Source organism: Lactuca saligna, chromosome 7 (assembly GCF_052625555.1).
Source record: "Lactuca saligna cultivar CGN05327 chromosome 7, ASM5262555v1, whole genome shotgun sequence".
Taxonomy (NCBI): Eukaryota; Viridiplantae; Streptophyta; class Magnoliopsida; order Asterales; family Asteraceae; genus Lactuca; species Lactuca saligna.
The window spans coordinates 176,516,470-176,539,026 of record NC_136423.1 but is presented as its reverse complement, the minus strand read 5'-3'; the positions used below and the strand labels follow the sequence as shown (position 1 = coordinate 176,539,026).

Below are 22,557 nucleotides of genomic sequence, written 5' to 3'. Positions count from 1 at the left end.
CTTAATGAATGTTTGATTTTGATTCTTGTTAGTTTGATCACCTAGCTAGGGTTTTATCATTCCAGTTAATCAGTTAATAGAATCCGTAATTGTTCTTGTCAACTGATAAAAGTAACAAGTATCAAATTGGTTCCGTTTTGGGATTTAACTCTGGTATAAACTGTAAAAATCATATCCTTACACTTCCGAGCCTGTGAGAAGTATTGGATATTGCTGGGAATTTTACATAGATTATAATGCAACTTTTCTGATTTAATTAAGAGCTTGTTTGATTAGACAGTAAAAAGTTAGGGTTAATTGAAGAGCTTGTTTTGATTAACTAATTTAGTTAAAAGGGAAATTACTAGAGCTTGTTAGTTTTTCTCAGTACCAGCTTAGATAGAATGCATCTCAAATAACCAAGTCAATGTTGATTGCATGATTAGGAAAGTCGCAGCAAAGCTAAAATTGTTTTTATTATTGATTTTATTTTAATTTAATATCACTGCAATTCTAGTTTTTAGTTTAATTCAAAACCCCCTTTCTATATTATCTGTTTCTTGACTAGATTGTTCCTGATGCAAAAAGGCATTGACCATTAGGTTGTGTCCTTGAGGATTCGACCATGCTTCCCTATGCTATATTTTTAGTGCAACCAGCAGTGACAATTTATTTTCTTAATACGTGTGTGACAGCGTGTAAACAGTAGTCTTGAGCACTACTTCAGTGCTCCCCATGACATGATGTCCAACCTCGCCCCAACAAACCGGGGTTCTGCACCTCTGTCCATACAACATCTTGAATGGAGCCCTGTCGATATTGGCATGATAACTGTTATTGTATGAAAACTCTTCCAGCGGGAGGTATGTATCCCAACTACCCCCAAAGTCCAACACACAAGCTCGCAGCATATCCTCCAGTTTCTGGATCGTCCTCTTGCTCTGGCCATCTATCTGGGGGTGGTATGATGTGCTGAAATGTAACTGAGTGCCCAGTTCCTCATGGAATTTCTTCCATAACGTAGATGTAAACCAAACATCCCTATCCGAGACTACCGACACTTGCATCTCGTGCCTCGCCATCACCTCCTGTACATAAATATCCGCCAATTTCTCAGTGGAGATGCTCTCAGAGATCGGGATAAAGTGGGCACTCTTCATCAATCTATCCATAATAACCCATGTTGCATCCACACCCGTCGCTGTTCTCGGTAACTTCGTGATAAAGTCCATAGTTATCTACTCTCACTTCCACATGGGAATGGGCAGCGACTGAACTTTGCCATAAGGCCGCTGATGCTCGGCCTTGACCTTCCGGTAGGTCAAACACCACTCCATAAATCAAGCGATCTCCCGCTTCATGCAGGGCCACCAATAACTCAACCTCAAATCTCTATACATATTTGTAGCCCCTGGATGTATAGAAAACTTGGACTTATGTGCTTCCTCTAATAATTTCTATCTCACAACCCCAGATGTTGGGACCCACACGCGGCCACACTGGGTCAAGAGGCCCTGACTATTCTGGACGAATAAAGGAATTTACCCCCGAATCCGCTCCAACTTCCAATTTTCTGTCTTTAAACCCTCCACTTGAGCCTCCTTGATCATATCCAACAATGGAGAGATCACGGTCATCCTCAAACAAACGTTCCCAATCGGGGAACCTGCCGCTTTGCGGCTCAAAGCATCGGCCACCACGTTGGCCTTCCCAGTATGGTACAGGATCTCATAATCATAGTCCTTCAGTACGTCCAGCTACCTCCTCTGTTGCATGTTGAGGTTCTTCCGATCCATCAAATACTTCAAACTTTTGTGATCAATATAGATCGTACACCACACTCCATACAAGTAGTGCCTCTGAATCTTGATGGCAAACACCACTACCCCCAATTACAGGTCGTAGGTGGGGTAATTCGCCCCGTGAGGCTTCAACTGCCTCGAGGCGTATGCTATCACATGTCCCCTCTGCATTAGTACCGCACCTAACCCTAAAATCGATGTGTCATAGTACACCACCAAATCATCTAACCCCTTGGGTAGTACTAGAATCGGAGCCTCGCATAATCTTCATCTCAGGGTCTCAAAAGCCAACTGCTAATCCGTTCCCCATCGAAATGTCACATTCTTCTTGGTCAAGTGGTTCAAGGGCACATCAATCTTGGATAAGTCCTGGATGAATCTCCAATAATAGCCCATTAGACCTAAGAAGCTACAGATCTCGTAAGCATTCTTCAGTACTTCCCACCGCATCACTGCCTCAACCTTGGCTGGATCAACCGAAATACCCTCCTGGTTGATGATGTGTCCCAAAAATTTTACCTCTTACAGCCAAAAATCACACTTGGAAAACTTGGCATACAACCTCTCTGCCCTCAGGGTCTCCAATACTTTCCTCAGGTGTTGCTCATGTTGCTCCTTGGTTATAGAATAGATCAAGATATCATTAATAAAAACGACCACCAACCGATAAGCATCGGTATGCACACTCTGTTCATGAGATCCATGAACGCTGGGGGGGGGGGGGGGGGGGAGGGGCATTGGTGAGCCCAAATGGTATCACCACAAATTCATAGTGCCCATACCGAGTCCTGAAGGTTGTCTTCGGTATGTCCACATCCCGGATCCTCATCTGATGGTATCCCGACCAAAAATCAATCTTGGAAAACTAAGACGCACCCTCCAGCTGATCGAACAAATCATCGATCCTTAGTAACAGATAATGATTCTTCACCATTAGTTTCTTCAGCCCATGGTAATCAATACACATCCTGTGTGACCCATCCTTCTTTTTCACAAACAAGATTGGTGCTTCCCACGGGGAACTACTCGGACGAATGAACCCTCGGTCCAGTCGTTCCTGAAGCTGCATAGATAGTTGTTGCATTTCAGGTGGACCTAGTCGATACGGTGTCTTGGCTATCAGAGCGGCACCCGACACCAAATCAACGCGAAACTCCACCTGCCTCTCTAGAGGCAACCCTGGTAACTCCTCGGTAAAGACATCTCGAAACTCCTTTACAATCGGAACGCCATCCATGTCCTTCGTGGTCTCAACCCTCGTATCGGAGATATAAGCCAAAAATCCCAAACAACCTTGATGAAGAAACCTCCTTGCCCTCGCGGCTGAAAAGAGGGTCGACCCCTATGAGGCTCTTTCCCCGTGAATAACCAGTTCTCCCCTACATGGGATTCGAACCCTCATGTAACATCCCAAAAATCATGACCAAAAATTTCGTTTTAAAATCATCAATCAACCATGATCAAGTCATACATAAATCCTTATGTGAGATCAAGTAGCATTTCAAACATATTTATTTTATTAGAGTGAAAACATCCCAAGCTAAAACTTCTTGGTGTGTGTCATGCGATCATCCTAAGCTCTTTCCTCTGCTACCGGAAGTACCTGAAACCAAAACTGAAAACCGTAAGCATGAAGATTAGTGAGTTCCCCAACCTACCACATACCATACATAATCACATAGTGCAAACAATAGGCCTAGCCCACTACATCGGTCCCAGCCCGACATCGAACGAATCTGGCATCAGGCCCTGCCTGACATCGAGCCCCGCTCGGTATACAGATCTATTTCTACCAAGCACTGCCTGTTTTCGGGTCCTGCCTGCTACTCATATACAATAATAACATATAAACATGCTAACACAAACTACTATACTATAACTGTTAGTCTCAAGGCCTTGCCTATCTTGGGCCTCGCCCCTATTCTGCTACTAATGAGATATGGAACCCCGTCCACACTCGGCTAGTGATGAGATACGGGCACCCGCCCACATCCATCCCCATACAAGTATCACAAAGACAACGAGTATAACTACACATATACCGTTGCCTCGGGTATTACCCGACATCGAACCGTAGCTCAGAAACATGCATATAAACCTTCCTCGGGCCTCGCCCAACATCGGATATAAATCTGGTATTCACTAACATAAATAAGCGGGTCAAAACTAGTGCCTTAGACCCGTTCCTACTGGAGAAAACTCATTTGGAAAAGTTGACTGTATAATCTGTGAATACCCCTCGTTGCTAGCTGGTAGATCCCCAAACTGCTGATCCCTGGACTCCCCAAGCTATCAATACCAAAATATCACTTAGTCCAATTCAATAATCCTTCATAGGGTAGAATGACCATTCTACCCCTAATCCAACCTGATCCATAACTAAGGCCCAATACTAGGTAAGCTTCTCAAGCCCACTAGTAGCCCACTAATGGCCCAATTTGGTAAATCGGGCCCAATCCCTCTAATGGGCCTTACCCTAAGCCCAAACATTTCCTTGGCCCATATTATCTGACTTCTGATGACCCACTAAGGCCCAAGAACCCAAGGCATGGCCGAAACTGATTCCTAAAGATGCAAAACCCAAACTGACAGATTACGCGGGGGGGGGGGGGTACATACCCGTACGCTGGGCGTACCTGCATGTAAGCTCAGCGTACTCCCTCTGTTAAGTCACTTTCCCATTAAGTGCTTAATGCTCTACTCCAGAAGCTACTAACACAGATCCAAGTCCTTTTTCACGTATTAATCCATAAAGTCGACTACATGGTGGCTTGCAACCCACTAAAAGAGCCCAAACATGAAATGTAACAACATACTTCCATGGATATGGCTAGATCTTATGCATGAACCCATTAAGACATTAAAGATGGAGACTTTACTGCTTATGGGACCCCTTATAGCTCTAAGGGTGGCAACCCTAAGCTCAAATATGAGTTTTGATCATAAAGGTCCATTCTTTGGACTAAAATAGTCCATAAACTCTTCCTAAAAGAGATCTAAGAGAACAATCATCAAGCTCAGAACTTTATACCTTGAAAGATTCTGGAAGGAGCCAAAAGTCCCAGATCTACAACTCCTCCTTTGGTCTATCACCTTGCTTTGCTCCTTCATTGCTTGAAAAATGGTTTTATAACACCAAAATGCTCACTAATGGCCACCAAAGCTTCAAGAACACTCAAAGGAGGATTAGGGTTTCATGGTGGATGTCCAAGGGTGAAATAGAGGCCGACCTTTGAGGCTTATCATTCTTTTTATAGTGACATGCCCTAAAAGTTAGGGTTTTTGGACACTGCACATAAGATGGGCGTACATCATGTACGTTGGGCGTATGCCAAAAACACCCACAACTTTATGACCTTATACGATGGGCGTAACCCAGCCTTACGTTGGTCGTACTCACGCGCTCATCACCTTGCATGTATGGACCTTCTTCGCCATTTTTCTCCCTTATGGACCAATGTTGCCAATAACTTCAAAGTGCTATAACTCCTTCGTTCTGAGTCTGTTTCCGATAAACTTTATATCCACAAAAGGTGGCGAGAAGCCGTACGCTTCTAGCAACGCACCCCAACTCCAAACCTCTCGAATAAAAACTTCAAAACCCATAAAATACCAAAATGCCCCTAGCTTGGGCCTCTAAAATCCATAAACAAACATTTTCAAAACAGGGTATTACACCTCACCAGCTGGTGCTCGGAGTCAATCATGGCCCCATTGGCCCCCATCCAACCCATCCTAACAATCACTTTCAGTCCTCATAGCAGGATCGGGACTAGATCAATACGAAACCTCTCCCCAATGACATTCAGGACACAATACCAATACACCCTCGGAACATTCATAGTGTGTTCATCTGCAATGTCTACCTCGAGCAGGGAATCTAAAGTTCCCGGTGCATCCCAAAACTTCTTGCTAAGTGCAAGAGACACAAACGATCGGGTAGCCCCCGAGTCGAATAGAACGTGAGATGACATATCATTGACCAAAAAGCTCCCTATACATAAGCACAATACACACATAAATCAATGAAAATATATATAGAGCGGGATAATAGAATACATACCAGCTACAACATCTGGCGCTATCCGAGCCTCCTCGGTAGTCAACTGAAATGCGTGTCTCTTCACCGCTAGAGCATCCGCCTTAGCAGGGCGGCCATCTGTGATCCTAAGTGTGGCGGGCCTAATCACCACCACCGCTCCTCCCCCTCCCTACAACTTCAAACAATCAGCCCGCTTGTGGCCGGTCTGGTTACAGTGAAAACAAATCAAGCCCTTCTTGGGGCAATCCTGATCCTGTGGCCTGACCGGCAATATACGTAGCATCTCCATCTTGCTGCCCGATAAGCTCCACTATGCGGTTTACCGCACTTGGCACACTGGACACGACCCTGCTGACCCCTACTAGATGAATCTGTGGTCTTAGGCATTTGAGCCTGACCTACTGCTGCCTATGCCTGCTCCGTCTTCCACTTGGTGTAGAAGTCCAGCTCCATCTCCCGTTCATGGGCCTTCTCTACCATCTCCTTCTGGATTTTGCACCCTCTGAAGCTCACAAACTCCCGGATATCATCCCTCAGCATGGAATGATACCTGGTCCTCCTCATGTCCTTATCGGTGGCATACTGAGGAATCAACAATGCTCGTTCCCAAAACTTAGCGGTGATCCCTGCCACAGTCTTGGTGGTCTAATGCAGGTCATGAAATTCCCTCACTATTCATTGCACCTTGATCGGTGGTGCAAACTCCATATCAAATCGACGAACAAACTCGGCCCATGTCATCTCAGCCACACCGGCTGCTCCTACTTGACTAGTCACATCTCCCCACCAGTCTCGGGCTCTATCTCTCAGCATACATGAAACAAAACCCACCTTTGCCGCATCAGGGCAAGAACTCGTGCGCTGGGCATTCTCGATATCCGCCACCTAGCATCGGCTAACAATGGGGCCCATGACCCCGAAAAACTCCAGCGCCCCACACACCTTGAACTCCTGGAACGAGGAAGTTCGAGCCCCGACCTGGCCTGCAAAAATCTCAGTTCTGAATGCCCTGAGCCTCCCTCCATGATCTCCGTCGTACCCTCCTTGACCGTACCAAAGATAACTGGGGTAGCGTCAAGGATGCCCCTCATAACCTCAGTTACGATGAGCTCACGCAACCTCTTATCAATGGGCTCATTAGTGTCGCCTGACCCAGACCCAGATCCTAACCCTCCTCCTCCTCCAAATTGTGTAACCACCATACTATACTGCAATATTGTAACACCCAAAATTTGGTATGTCCTGTGACCCTCGAGAATTCTCATTTTTTGCATTTTTGGTCCCTTGAGTACGTTGGGCGTACCTATGGGTACGCTTAGAGTACTCTGCCGAAGTGATCGCGGAGGAGCCCCACGTACGTTGGGCGTACGCGAGGGTACGTCGGGTGTACGCGTCAAAAGGACTAAACCCTAAATCTCAGACTTGTTCCCTATTTAAACGCCTTTTGGCCTCTTGGACCAAACCCTACCAGTCTCTTTAGCCCCATTTCGTCTTCCTTCAGTTGAGTTAGAGTGTGAGAGAGTTTTGGAGCCTAAGAAGAGGGTTTTGGTGGTTACTTAAGAGCTCTTTCAAGAAGGAGAGTTGTCAAGCAAGCTTGGATCAGTTGGGTTCTTCAAGGATCTGCTTTTGGGTCATCTTACAAGGCTTTTGGAGGTAAAAAGCTTCTACCTTTCCTTGTAAATCTTTAAATCTAGCTATGGTTTTTTTGTTTGGCTCCTTTTGTGGGACTTTAGACCTCCTTTGGCAAGATAAGCAACTCCATGAAAGGATAATGGAAGATCTGAGGTCCCTTAGTCATTTTGAAGTATAAAAATGGAGTCTTGATGGATGTATTGGTCACATGCATGGGTTAAGGGCTTTGGAAAGGTCTTAATGAAGGTTTTGGGTGTATGGGAGGCATGCAAAGGCATAAAGTTGGCAACTTTATGCCTTAGGACGTATTAATTAGTTAAGATATGGATTTTGGACGTAAAGAAATTGAATATTAAACACTTATTGGAGAAAGTGCTTAGTCTGGAAGGACATTGGGCGTACTCAATGTACGCTATGCTAGTCCTTAAAGACCTGATATGCTGCGTGTACTAGAATGGTACGCTGAGCGTACACATTGTAGTTTGGGCCGGATTTGTTTTGGGCCTTTGTGCTCTTAGGCTTCATATTTTGGTTAATGGGCTAGTTGTATTCTGTGAACTGTGGTCCATTTCTTCTGTTATGGGCCATGAATACTTTGGGTGGGCCTTTTTGGGCCAAAAGGCCCATTAATGACCTTGGACTAGGACTTTGGGCCCATTAGCAAGGAAAGGGTATTTTGGGCCTCATGGAAGGATATGGGTTTGGGTTTTCTTGGATTAACTTAAGATCCTAAAATTGATTAATATAAATTGTCCAGTTCGAGAGGTTTCAGATTGTTAGGAGAGCAACTTGTGTGTTCAGCAGACTGAGGTGAGTCTTCTCACCATACCCACGAGTCTAAGGCACCAAGGTCGGCCCATTATGTGTTTATGGTATATGTGTAGCCACTCTGTGATTTGATATGATATGTGATTGTGTGTTTTGCATGAAGACCCTGGGGGGAGCACATGGCATTGGATGTAAGACCATATGGTGTAGCCTATGGTAGTCCTAGGTAAAGACCATGTGGGGTAGCCCATGACATTATATGTAAGACCATGTATGGTAGCCCATAGGAATCATAGGTAAATATCATGTTGGGTAGCCCATGTCATTGGATATAAGACTATGTTGGGTAGCCCATGGCAGTCCTAGGTAAAGACCATGTGGGGTAGCCCATGGCATTCTTGCTAGTTTTATGTATGCATGGCTTATGTGATATGTGGGTAGCTTGATTAGCAACTAGGATATGTGTATGCGTGGTGTGTGGTATGCTCTAGGGAACTCACTAAGCGTTTCACTTACAAGTTGTTTATTTGTTTCAGGTACATCGGAGCCCAAGGGCAAGGGCAAGGCGTGATGGCGTGGCGTGCACTCTATCTCTCTTTCACTAATATGTTTGGGGACACTCTGTTGATTTATATAATGTAATGGATGATGTTTTAAAACTAAATGTGGGATCTCATGGTTTTATGCAATTGTGTTTATTAATTTAAATGAAAATTTTTATTGAAAATTTGGGTTGTTACAAATATCACAAAATATAATGATCAGGATGTCAGTAGAGGGGATCCTCCCACACCGGTCCTCCTTAGAGTTTCCAGGTCTAACATTAGTTTGGGTACAGGTACTGTGCTTTCAGTAGTACATGCCCAATACTACCTTCCACACCAACTTATACCTTTTCCAAGGCTATACTTGAGAACTCCAATTCATCCCAAAACAAACGATATCTCATAGGCTACTGTATAGCTCAAATCCTAGGATGTCCCAAGATTTTCTCTACCCATATCAATCATAACAGGTTGTCTTATACATGCAAATTATACACAGAAAGGGATCAAATAGACTTTCGAATAATAGACTTTACCCTAAGACCACAACCAAACAAGGAACATAAAATAAGGCCAAATCAATCATTTTGAGGCTATAAGACCCTAACCGTATACAATTTAGAAAGCATACATGTAGCAAGATTCATACAATTATCATAACTCACATATCAGTATACATGGCTAACATATTGGGGAAACACTTAGTTGGCTCGGTTGATCATGCGCATTGCACTCTCCTTTTTTCCATACTTTAAAGGTTCTAACTTTTATTTATTATTTTGAGAACAGTTTTACCATTTCCTCAGTTTAAGTCTGGCACACCCGAGGGTGTGCTCGAATCCCTCAAACTAAGGCTCTGATACCAACTTGTAACTACCTAATTTTCAAAGGAAAATTTTCATTTTTGATTAACTAAGATATTGTCCACAAAACATGAAATCCCAAATAAAATTGTTTTCAAAATTCATATTAGATACAATTTTATTTCAAATCATCAGAGTGTCTCATAAGAAAACGCCTAAGAGAGTGCACGTCGCGCCATCAAGCCTTGCCCTTACCTTTGGGCTTAGATGTACCTCAAACAAATCTACACTGTAAGCTAATGCTTAGTGAGTTCCGTAGAGTATATCGCACATACAATCCACATAACACATATCATATTATCCATAAAATCCACACACATCACATAATCCATGCATACAACATATACGGATGTCGTGGGCTCGTCCCCAAGGTCTTACTCCAGGATGTCATGGGCTCCCCACATGGTCTTACACCTAAATGCCATGGGATCTCCATTGTCTTTAATAGGAAAGCCATGGGCTCTCCACATGGTCTTACATCCAGTTGTCATGGGCTCTCCCATTGTCTTTAGTAAGAAAGTCATGGGCTCTCCACATGGTCTTACACCGGGCAACATGGGCTCTCCCATGGTCTTCCATACAAACATAACGCATATACAACTAGCATACTTCCTAGCACATAATCAACTATCACTCCTTGAATATAACCTTGGCTAGTGTACCACATATCATAAAATGGGCTGGACTTAGTGCCTTAGACCCATTGGTATAGTAAGAAGACTCACCTCTCACGAATGTTGTGCTGACAACATAAGATTGAATAAGTCCCAACTCGCACCTCCAACTCAACTTCCTATAAGCATCATAAGATTAACTTGTCATAATCCCATAATTACCCTCAAAGTCAACTCTGGTCAAAGTCAAGGTCAACAGTCCATGTTGACCCCAACTCATCAAATGCATCTAGCAGCTCGTCGAGTTCCTTCGGAGTCCAGAAAACTTGAACAAATCCTAACCAACTCGTCGAATTGTTTCATCAACTCAACGAGTCCAGTTGCTATCCAGTAGACAGGGAAACCCAATCCGATTCGTCGATTCCCCCTCCCTGTTATCTTATTATGATGATTCACCTAATGCAGGGACTCCAGGGCTTATATATGAAACCCTAAGGCGTCCAAAGGGATAAAGTTTCCAAGTTTACCCTCTATAACCACTCTGAATGCTCTAAGGTCCTTATCCAAGGTTGGAAAGCTCAAAAGTCTTGCCATGCATTCCCAACACTTTAGGGATCTGGAATCCCTCCTTTCCAGAGGAGTTTCTAGTCCTCAAAATGTTCCGAAGATGGAGGCTTTATGGACATGCATGTCCAATACATGTCTTTAAGTCAAAATGGCCCAAAAGGGGAAATATACTCTAAAAACCCTTGCATGGCATCCTTTCTTGATCAAAAGCTAGATCTACCCCACCTTTGGACTATTTTGCCCTGGAGATCCATAAAGTTACAAACTTTATGAACCCCATGCATGCAATAAATAGGAATGATAGGAAATGAAGAGTAAACTCAAGATCTAGCCATATTCTAAGATAAAAATCAAATCTTGAAGGCTTACCACAGTCCACAAGATGGTCAAGCTCAAGAGTGAGGGTTTGGTTTGCTGGATCTTCTTCTTCTTCTTCTCACTATCTCATTCTTTTCAAGCTCCACAAGTCACTCTAGCTCATAAAATGAAAGAGAATGGGGATTAGGGTTTAGCAAAGACGTTCTTAGGGTTTGGAGGCTGATAGAAGGTCAGCCTTAAGGTTCTTAAGGAGATTATATAAGGTGCAACCCTAAAATTAGGGTTTTTCCTTTACAGTACCTACTCATCGAGTTGGCCTTCCAACTCGTCGAGTAGGGCCTAGATCCCGCATCCTCGAAATGTTCTCTACTCGATGAGTCGGGGTTTCCAACTCGTTGAGTTCCAACATCAAAACCGTAAAACTTAGAATGAAATAATATCTGGGACATTTGTAACAATGTGTCTGTGTTAATGTTTATTTTATGTTAAGTGTTTGATTTTTGAATTTGATTTTTTGAATGGATTTATGGGTTAGCATTTTTTTATTTGAACATCGATGGTGTTTTTTCTGGTGACAGTGGTAGCAGTTGTGGTCACCAAAGGTTAGTGGTGATAGTTGTCGAAAGTGCTTTTCTGATGGCTTAACACAAAGGGGGAGGAATGGTGGGGTGGTCTAGGTTTTTCCAATTTAAAAAATCCATATATTTAACTAAAACTTTTTTTTAACATATTTATCGACATTTTTTATTTAATTAATAATATAAAAAGGCGAAATAAATTAACGAAGGGAATATCAGTCTTTTTACTTTTATTAGAGACCAAATTCAAAACAAAACCAAACTATAAGGATTTTCCGAATGAAAAAAATAAAGTTAGAGACACGCAAATAAATTATCCCAAATCATAAGGACCATTTGTATGATTTACTTTACATAAAATTTCTTAGCATAATTTTGTTAGAAATTAGAAATAAAAAAAAATATTAAGAGATCTTTTAGATGAGATTGTGCTATGGTTTTCAGTAATGAAAATTCCAACATGTAACTTTTGGTTGTGGAAACATGTTTTTATTTTTTTAAAAAACATTTTCAAAAAATAAAGTTGTGTTTTCACTTTCAAAATTTAATGAAAATTTTAGAAAATATGTTTAGTCGAAACTGGTGGAGTTTTCATTTCCATTTTAAAAATTTAGATTACTTTAAAAAATTGTAAAAATCACTTTTATAATTTACATACAATTTGAAAATTTTCATAAAAAATGGAAAAATTCAACAACCAAATTCATCCTTAATGTTTTAAGATTATAGACTCTGATACCCGTTGTTGAACCCCACAAACAAGATGAGGTACCTGTCGAAACATGACCATGCTTGGGATGCAATTATATAACCAGATGATCCCAGTCACTAATAGTAATACATTACACACCTGTTCTACTGTCATCCCTAAGCATTGGTCAAAATGGTAGGAGTCTTCTTTCTTAATTATCTATTCTTACCTAAACTTTAGTATTGACTTATAACTTGTATAGTGTATGCCTTCGGGGATTGTATACCTGATCCACGTAGCTGTAATGTTTGCAGCGAATTAGATGGACCCAAGGTTTTCAATGTGTCCACAAACTTGGATTGTAAAGCATTTAACCTCGTTATTCGAAAAAAGTTGTAATGTTTCTTAATCAACTTCATAGTTATGTTGCTTTAAGATAATCAAGCATAAAAAGTTGTAATGTTTCTTAATCAACTTCATACTTATGTTGCTTTAAGATAATCAAGCAAAATGCTTGTTTTAGTTATACAGACAAAATCCATTGCATATATGACGAGTTTCACATATACTTCATTTGTTTTCATCACAAATGTGTAGCTGTTTTCATAATGTTAATTTGTATCTTTACGCATCTTTTAACCATAAAAATACGTAGTAAACAGTACAATCAGTAAAATAATTTAGTTGTCCGATCATTTTCTGCAAATTGGTCGAAAACAAATTTAACATTTTTAAACAAGTGGATTAAGAAAACATTCTCTTCTTTTAAATATGTTTGCATTTTTTAACAATATAAAATAAGACATCAGTACTTTATACTTAAATGCAACAAACAGATTTGTAAGCAAAATTCTTCTAAACTTTAATAAGCAAAAACGGTCGAAGACTATATGGTTTAATAGATTAAACTAAATAAATAAATTTCAAACAACCTTCCATATTGTTCCAAGAACAAACATAAGCATGCATCACATTTTATTCTTCTCTCACAACAAGCAATTTCTTTTCACTTCATATTCAAAGCAAAATCTGATAACTGTATAAAAAAAACATATATATAAAAAGCAGCATGTGATAATATCTTTTCATTGTTCAGTCATTATTATTATATTCTTAATGTCAGAATGTAAAAAACATTTTCATAATCTTGTCATTACTAGATTCGCAATCACACCATATAATAGCAAAGATAACATGTTAACTTCTTCATATCCATAACAAGTACACTTGATTATATTGCCCAACATAGCACTCACACCACACTCCTTAAAATCCATGAATCTTGATATGATCCTTTTTCACTATTCCTGCCTACACAAAAGCAAACACATATCCATTTATAAACAATATATACTTTTTTAAATCATTTTACAATATAATTAATAGCCAAAATCCCTCTTAGCTCAACATATTTGATAAAGTTGAAATTTATCCAAAATCAAAACAAACAATGCTTAACTATCAAATAAAACAAAATGGATTTATAACAATTCTTAAATAAAGTCACTTGTTATTTACTAATTTACCCATCATTTACAAACGGAAGGGTAAAAGGGTCATTGGAAAAAGTTACCTGAGTAAGAAAGGCAGAGACGTTCTTTCTCTGGTCACCTTGAAGTTGAATGACCTTCAAAACAACATAAAAAATGTGAGAAACCCAAATTTAAAAGCAAAAATAAAATAATAATAATAAGGTTGTAATATTTAAAAAAAAAAAAAAAAAAACCTGGCCTAGTTCAGGATCTTGAACAACAGTGCCATTACAGCAAAACTCCTTTTTAAGGTCCTTCAAAATCTTATTGTAGCTAAAATCTTTTTTCAAACCTTGAACAGTTGTCAAGCTTTTTCTACCATTTCTCTGTTGAACACGAATATGAACGTATTCTTTTGATCCAGCACCAGAGTCCTCAGCATTAGCTTCAGCAAACGGGTCTTTTGAAACAAAAAAATAAAGATTAAAAGTTTGCCTTCAATATTTGGAAAAATCAGTATCAACAATGTAAGATTTTGTTGAGATGAAAGAAGTTACCAAAAGCAGTGGGAATCTGGAGGTCGAGGTCAGACATGAAAGTTTTCTGGTAAAGTGAAATGGAAACCGAAGCTTTTCTTAACACAAGTATTGCTTAGATCTGTATAAAGATCAAAAGGAGACTATAGCTTTAAAAGATGGAGTCATGGTATAAACTACTCTAAGATACATGATAATCAAGTTCATGATGAAATATAATGAACTTTATTATTCAGACGACAAATAATAGTTTTACATCGCTAAACATCTACAAATAAAATACCCAAAATGAGAAAAATATCTGAGAAATTTTGGTAAGTGTCACGATAACTGTGGTGGCTTTATCATCTTCCATCTTCTCACACACACACACACATACAGAGAGAGAGAGAGAGAGAGAGAGAGAGAGAGAGTTGTCAATACTGACATAAGTTGATTGAAGAACATGCTTGAGAGTCGAGAGATTTGATTGTTTAAAACAATCGTATTTAGTTATCTAATTATCTTGTGGGATGCCAAGATGATCAAAAGAACCAAGGATAAAAAACACGAAACTCTAGTTCTATATCAATGGTATGATCGAAATCTTTCTTTTTAAAAATGGGTCTTGCATCAATATCGTACTTCTAACAACCCAGGGATAGAAGGAATCAATGTTAACATATATAATAAACACAAAAACCCTAAAATTGCATTCGATGGAATAATCGAAGACAGTTAATCAGAAATACATACAAGAATCATGTAATCTTCACAAAAAAAACAGCTTCAGTGGTCAACAAAAAGAGATCAACAGTAAAAATTAGGGAGAACCCAAATACAAACCCTAATTCATCAGAGGATTGCAGTTCATTTAGAATATGATTATGTCAGAGCAAAGAAAATCAATGATAAATTATTGAACTATGTCTCAAATACCTGGCAAACGATTAGGGTTCTGAATGAAGGGCACAACAAGGAAGAGAAGAAACCCTAAAAAGTCCGGACAAATCCAAGCAGGCGAGTTAAGTCGGTTCGATAACAACTCACAAGTGAAGAAAAGAACCAAAGTAGCGACGAATTCATCATTATGGAAGAATATATTTATAATCATAGTCCCTGAACTATCTTACAACATTCAATTTCAATCTATCTTTTAAAACTAAAACCATCTTCAACCCTAAACAATTTTCATATACTAAATTGATTAAAAAAAAAACGGTACAAATAATATTTCTTCAACCATATATTCTTTTTAATATCATTTTGTATACTTAAAAATATATGTAATATATTTTTCTTTTAAACTTGTATAGATTATAAAAAGGGATAATGACTTGAAAGGGTAACAAACTTTCGACTTTTGTCACATTTAGTCACTAAACTTTTTTCCGTTATCTATTTGTCATTAAACTATTGAAACTGTTCACATTTTATCCTTATGACCAGCTGTTACCGGTCATACGGGTAAAATGTGAACATTTCAATAGTTTAGTGGCAAATAGATAACGAAAAAAAGTTTAGTGACTAAATGTGAACAAAATCGAAAGTTCGTTTCCCTATAAAAAGTTCAATGACTAAATGTGAACAAACTTCATATTGTATTATGTTTTAGCAAAATTATTTATTTTTGTTTAATTGTAGCAACATTTGTTGATGAAGAAATCTATGAAATAAAAAACAAAATGTAACATCCGGATTTCCAGGTATCATAATTTAAGTATTTTTCTTTTGAGTTAAGAAGAGAGGTTCGACGAGTTGACGCCTCAACTTGTCGAGTAAGGTCGCGAATAATGATTCGGATTAATGAATGGACTCGACGAGTCGGTAAGGCAACTCGACGAGTCCGTGCTGTTGGCAGAAACCCTAAATCTTTGGGCCCGAGCCATATTTAAAGGCACTTATGGCCTTCAATTGCGACTACCTTTCCCATAAGTGAGAACCCTAGCGAGCTTGAGTATGTAGAGTGAGAGGAAGAGCTATCTTGAGCTTTTTGGTGTGATAGATTTGGACCTTTCTAGGTCCAGAGAGCCGAGAATATGAAGCTTTAGTAGAGTAAACCTTGGGGTTCGAAGTTAGGAAACATTTATTGGATTTTTATGGTATATATAGTTACTTTCATCTTACACATAGATATGAAGTATTTTATATAAATTATGTGCTATGTGTGCATATTATTTTAATACTTGTTGTCTATGCTGGATGAACGATTTTATACATGCTTTAAAAGATTTAAACAGTATATTTATTTTATATCTACAAATATGTTGCGGATGAAACATGGGTAGATGGAATAGTTGGTGTGTGATGAAATAAAATGATGAGAGATAAGTGATGATAATTAGGTAAATAGATGATGATGAATATGTGATGTAGGATGAAAGGAGATACCATAACTTTAACCAGAAATGTGGCGATGTAGTCATCTACCAGTGTATAGATGGCGATCACGGACTATTCTAGACAACCTAGTGGTAACACCAGCAGGCCCATAACCTGTAGGTGATGAATTACGAGTTCAGGCGATGTTGTAACTACGTATTCATGCGATGATACTCTAACCCCTTACTATGAATTACGAGTTCAGACGATGTTGTAACTACATATTCATGGGATGTCACAAATTTCGCATGCCAAACCAATGGTTATAATTCACACCAGTGAGAATGGTTCATTTTTTTGTAAAACCAAAATCAGATTGGTAATTTTGATTTTTTATTTTGGAAAATGTCAAACCATTGGTTTTTTATTTCGGTTTTGGTTTTTTGTTTTTTTTTTTAATATATTTTCAGGGTTTTGTTTTGTTTTTTTTTTCATTGATTTCTTCATCAACAAATGTTGCTACAATTTAACAAAAATAAATATTTTGCTAAAACATAATACAAGAGGAAGTTTGTTCACATTTAATCATTGAACTTTTTAGAGGGAAACGAACTTTCGATTTTGTTCATATTTAGTCACTAAACTTTTTTCGTTATGTATTTGCCATTGAACTATTGAAATTGTTCACATTTTACCCGCCGGTCATAAGGGTAAAGTGTGAATAGTTTCAATAGTTCAATGACAAATAGATAACGAAAAAAAGTTTAGTGACTAAATGTGACAAAAATCGAAAGTTCGTTACTCTTTCAAATCATTATCCCTTATAAAAAACACCCTTCAACTTATTAATTTTTTACTTATTTATTTACATCTTTTTTACATAAAAAAATTATAAAATATATTATAATAAATTATAGTAAAGTTAATTATCTGCATATTTTTAAATAACGAATTAGATATTATTTTATTTACGTTTCTTTTTTTTTTAAACGAAAACTATATTAAAAACATATATTTTTTATATATTTATGATGAATTTATTGCAGTTTAATATATAACATAATATTATAATAAATAATTATTATCTTTAGGATATATTTATAATATATATTATAAACTATAATAGAATAAAATAAAAAGTGATTAAATAAATGAAAGTTTCACTATTGTAGTGTAAGGGACTAGTATAAATGTTATACTATTCATTTACACCATAATCTTTAATATATATTAAAACAGAAATATTATAATATCATCTTAGAGAGTTTCGATCATTGATTGTGTTTTAATCATATTTTTCCACCATTAAATCAAATTGATGACAATATCTTCTCCTTTAAATGGAATATATTTAATTTCAATAAAAGTTTTCCAATTATCAAACAAAATTGACTTAAACCGGTTGAAATTAAATGTATTTAATTCCAATAAAAATTTTCCATATTTTAAATCTTGGACTTCTGGTTATAAATGTTTTAATATGGTGAATTTTAAAAACATATTACTAAAAACCATTTCAATTACCAAAGGGCTTGTAGCCTAATGGTATCAGGTGGTATCGTCCATCTTTGAGGTTGAAGGTTCAAGTCCCTTTGTTGACATATGTGGAATATGTGTTGTTCGCTTAGGAGGAGATTAAAATTATCGGTTCAGAAAAAATTACAAAATTACAAAAAACATTTAAATTAAAACATTAAATATCAACCATTAATATAAATCGGTTTATATTAGTAAACCATTAATATAAAATTCATTTTATTAGGAAAACATTAATACCAAACAATTAGGTTCAAATTATCAAATACATATACGATTCATCCTTAAATCCATGACTCATACTTATTTTCAATCGTGGCTTTTCTTCAATCATTCTTATATAACATCATTCTTATTGCTTATAACCTTCAGCATCATTCTCTGCTTCTAACCTTCGTTGTTGTGCTCTATATTTTTGTTCCTATATCAAATATATGTATTTATATAGTTCATTTTTTTTGTCACAAATTACATGTAAATCGATTAATTACTTTTCTGCAACTTTTCAAATAAATAGGGAAAGATATTACATACCATTAATCCAGAAAAAGAAATGATGTACTTTGATGGAAAGCAGTTAAAACACATTATAACAAAGTACTTTGATGGAATGACAAGTTGTAAGGTCCTGAAACGGATCTTACCAGTGATCAAGCAAACAAAACAATCAATAATAATGAGAATGAAGTAGAAACAGAAATCAGAACAAGCTTGCACACGCTTCTATTAACGAAAAACATCTGGTACAACTCGTTTACAATAACTATGAACTTTATGGCATCAACAACCATTAAGTGACCTACAATACCTCTATATATAGTGACCTGGGCCGACTTGGGTTTAGGGTTGTAAACAGCTTAAAACCGTAAACTCATACTCTGGTCGTAAACTACAAAACAAGCTACCAAAACTGCATTTATACCAAAAAGAACCTATTACAACGAAAGCCTAGACCAAACCATTAATTAGACCCTTCAATCTTCCCCTTGGTTTGGTGCTAGCTTGAAGTTAATCATTGTCAATCACCATTACATCTTCCTGCCCCATTGCCCCATTCCACATGCGTTTATTGATGATCTCAGCAACCATGGACGTATATTCCTTCGCGGCTTCCTCAAAAATCTCCTCAGCAACTTTAATTTGATGAAGGCTCAAGTGATGAATGTCCCATTTCCTGAACTGGAACAAATCCTTCGATCATACAGACGGATGCATCCATCTTTGAGTTTGATAATAACAGACGTTGTAGTTTCATCGAATACCCAATAAAGCATGGAGCTTAAGGATCCATCTGGGTAACTTTAAAGCACAAGGATTTGTTTGACCTGATTGGTTGCAGGCTACATCACCACCTGAAGTGGATGACCAGTTTTGGGATCTATGACATCAGGATAATGCGTTATGACAGACTCAACAGTCTTTATTGAAGGAAAACCTTTTTTCACTTGATCTTCTAGAAAATGCTTGAACTGAGTTGCCTGTTGATTATCTGAGGGGTTTGCAAAAGGAGATTGGGATAACTCTGAAAGATCCACCCTGGTCCACGAATTGAAATCATGACAATCTTTGTAGAACTGCGTGTTGCCACTCTTTCTCCGCATTATCCACATGTTTAGGGTATCATGAAATCCCCAAGAAATGATCCCTGACCGATCACCATACGTATCTTTAAAGCGTACAGCCTCAAGATCTGTAACAGTGATTGCTGATTGATTCCCTGGTGCATTTTTATCAGAACTCCTCTTAAACAAGAGTTGTCCTTTTTGAGAAACTTTAGCTTGTCTATCACATATAATTTCTGCAACATGTGGAGCATGATCAGGCTCTTCTTCAAAATGATCTACGACCCGTGAAGTTTGAACGGTTGGCACGACAACAGGATGAGCTTGAATATGAGATTGATCCTGTACTCATCTACAGATGTTTTATATTTGGCACCAAGATCTTCTTCAAACTTCTTCTTTAAATCAAAATAACTAGAGGTCAGGAGATTAAAATGAGCTTGAAGCTCAGAGATTTGCTTTGTCTTTGTTGCCCGAATATCCTGAAGATCAAAAACTTGAATTTTCATATTTGCATTCTCGCTTAAAAGATCTTTGACTTGAATGACGAGCTCTATATTCTCCTGGTTAGGCACATTCACTCTCTTCTGAAGCTCATTGTAACGCCCGGGTTTTCAGGGCTAAGCATTTTTGTCAATGTAATAGTCTAGGTCAACTATTGTAACTCTTTTTGAAGTAATAAATATGAAATATTTGAGTATTATGTGAATTATGTGTGTTTATGTGTTTATTATTTAATTATAAATGTATAATTAATAAAGAATAAAAATGAGCGTCAAAATTAAAGTGTGAGATAATCCCGATATCTATACATAAAGTTGTAGAATATGTCTCAAGGTTTCCGTGCATATAAAGAATGCCGAAATCCGAGCTATAAAGAAGAAGTTATGGCCCGCCGAAGTTTTACGACAAAACCGGCACGACACCGGGAAACGTAAATAGTGAATTTACGATAGAAGACTTTTTAGCCTTAGCAATCTAAACAAAATTCGTAGAATATGTTAAACTAAGAACATCGATAAAAAGAACGCCCAAATCTGACTTCGTATGAAGAAGTTATGATTTTTCTAAGATTCGGTTTAGCAGTGCACGGCCTGAAACTCGAATTTTAGTTCGAGCGGTTTTTGGCTTACGCAACATAAATGAGAGTTGAAGATCTCATTAATAGGAAATCAACGGTAAAAAGACAGACAAAAACAGAGTCCGTATGTAGAAGTTATTAATTTTACGCAGACGTTTAACAGTATAATCTCCTTGTACTGTTAAATTTAAGATCGGTCGAGAATTAGCTGACGGTGTCAAAATGAAAGTTGTAGATCTTATTATTACCTACGCGTGGATATAAAGAACGTCAAAAACGGAGGTCGTATGTGAAAGTTACGGATTTTAGAAGTCGGAAGTGTGCTGTGCGAAAATGGGTGATGTGGCACAATCTTGGCCATTGCTTTCTCCCCAAGGCTTGCCACCAGATGGTGACATGTGGCACCAAGTTCAGCCACATTTCACCCTATAAATACCACCTCTCCCACCCTCATTTTCTTCACACCTTTCCCATTCTTTCTTCTCTTTACTCTCTCTCTCTCTCTCTCTAGAACCTCTCTCTAGCCCCGAAATCCCCCGAAAAGCCTAGGGAACCTCCCTAGCACGAGGCGGAAGCCCCGGAGTGCTCGAAGGCTCCGAGAAGAATAGCTTTTCGGCTCGGGAACGCTGCTCCAAGCAAAGCCCGGTTTTCTATAAAACCCGCTGTAAGTGAGCTACGCCTACGCTATTTTTAATATAACTTTTATTTAATTATAGTAACGTTATTAGGAACTTATAATAAATACTTGGGCTATTATTATGGGTTATATAAGTATTTTTTTTGATGCTTATATAATAATAATAATAGCTAGACTATTAATTAGTCTCGACGAATAATAAACTAAACTCTAGTGGTAATAATACTAGGTTTCGTCGAAGAAAAATTCTTTTTAAGAAGCGAAGCGCTGTCTGAGTTCGGAATCACCACCTTTTCCGGTGAGTGCATAGTTACCTTCAACTTACACATAGATATGAAGTATTTTATATAAATTACGTGCTATGTGTGCATATTATCTGAATACTTGCTATCTATGCTAGATGAACGTTGTTATACATGTTTTCAATGATTTAAACTGTATATGTATTTTATATCTACGAAAATGTTGGGGTAAAACATGGGTAGATGTAATAGGTGATGTGTGATAAAATGATGAGAGGCCTCGATGTTGTTGTTGTTGATCCAGTCATCTAGCGGAGTATAGATGACGACCACGGACTCTTCTAGACAGTCCAGTGGAACACTAGCAGGCTCGCAACCTGTAGGTGTTGTGAACGATGTGTTCACCGGTGTACTCCATCCCCCACATGGTTGCCTATTAGGACATTTATTGCTGAGGAATCCCCTTAGCAGTAGTGTCCGTCCCGATGATGATCCTTAGGCTAGGTCCCTTATGATAGGTGTTTAGGGACGTAAAGTGAGGATAACGGGAACGGGTAATCGGGTTATTGTTGATTGATGAAATTAATAAACTTATTGTGGGTTGAAAACCCTATGTGCTCACCAGGCTCCCAAGCCTGACCCACTCAGTTTTATGCATTACAGGTAGTGGCGCATGAGCATAGGTGTGATGTTTTGGACGAGGGATTACGGATATAGGCCTGTAGATATGAAATAATGTAGTAAGGCTTATATTGTATTGTTTATACTTTTGATCTGTACGAACATGACAT

General features: G+C 38.2%; 1 protein-coding gene and 1 long non-coding RNA gene across 2 annotated transcripts; one reads left to right on the top strand and one right to left on the bottom strand.

Moving 5' to 3' along the window:
• Positions 1-13,471: 13,471 nt before the first annotated feature.
• On the bottom strand, positions 13,472-15,456 carry LOC145005638 (protein translation factor SUI1 homolog). The gene is made up of 5 exons (XM_078964752.1): positions 15,326-15,456; positions 14,429-14,528; positions 14,126-14,331; positions 13,973-14,026; positions 13,472-13,710 (listed from the first exon to the last, which is right to left on the bottom strand). Exons 2-5 carry the CDS (start codon positions 14,463-14,465, stop codon positions 13,666-13,668), a joined length of 342 nt encoding a protein of 113 aa, XP_078820878.1. The 5' UTR covers positions 14,466-14,528; positions 15,326-15,456; the 3' UTR covers positions 13,472-13,665.
• Positions 15,457-21,477: 6,021 nt separating this feature from the next.
• Positions 21,478-22,557, top strand: LOC145004253 (uncharacterized). Its single transcript, XR_013662327.1, has 3 exons — positions 21,478-21,551; positions 21,754-21,822; positions 22,430-22,557. It is a non-coding gene; the product is annotated as an uncharacterized LOC145004253 (long non-coding RNA).

What these genes read in the sequence shown, in the direction of transcription:
- LOC145005638 (XM_078964752.1), bottom strand. Translation starts at nt 14,465, where the DNA reads ATGTCTGACCTCGACCTCCAGATTCCCACTGCTTTTG. An exon ending in CCAGATTCCCACTGCTTTTG is followed by an intron (nt 14,332 to 14,428) that starts GTAACTTCTTTC and finishes TTGTTTCAAAAG; the next exon opens with ACCCGTTTGCTGAAGCTAAT. An exon ending in TCTCTGCCTTTCTTACTCAG is followed by an intron (nt 13,711 to 13,972) that starts GTAACTTTTTCC and finishes GCTTTTGTGTAG; the next exon opens with GCAGGAATAGTGAAAAAGGA.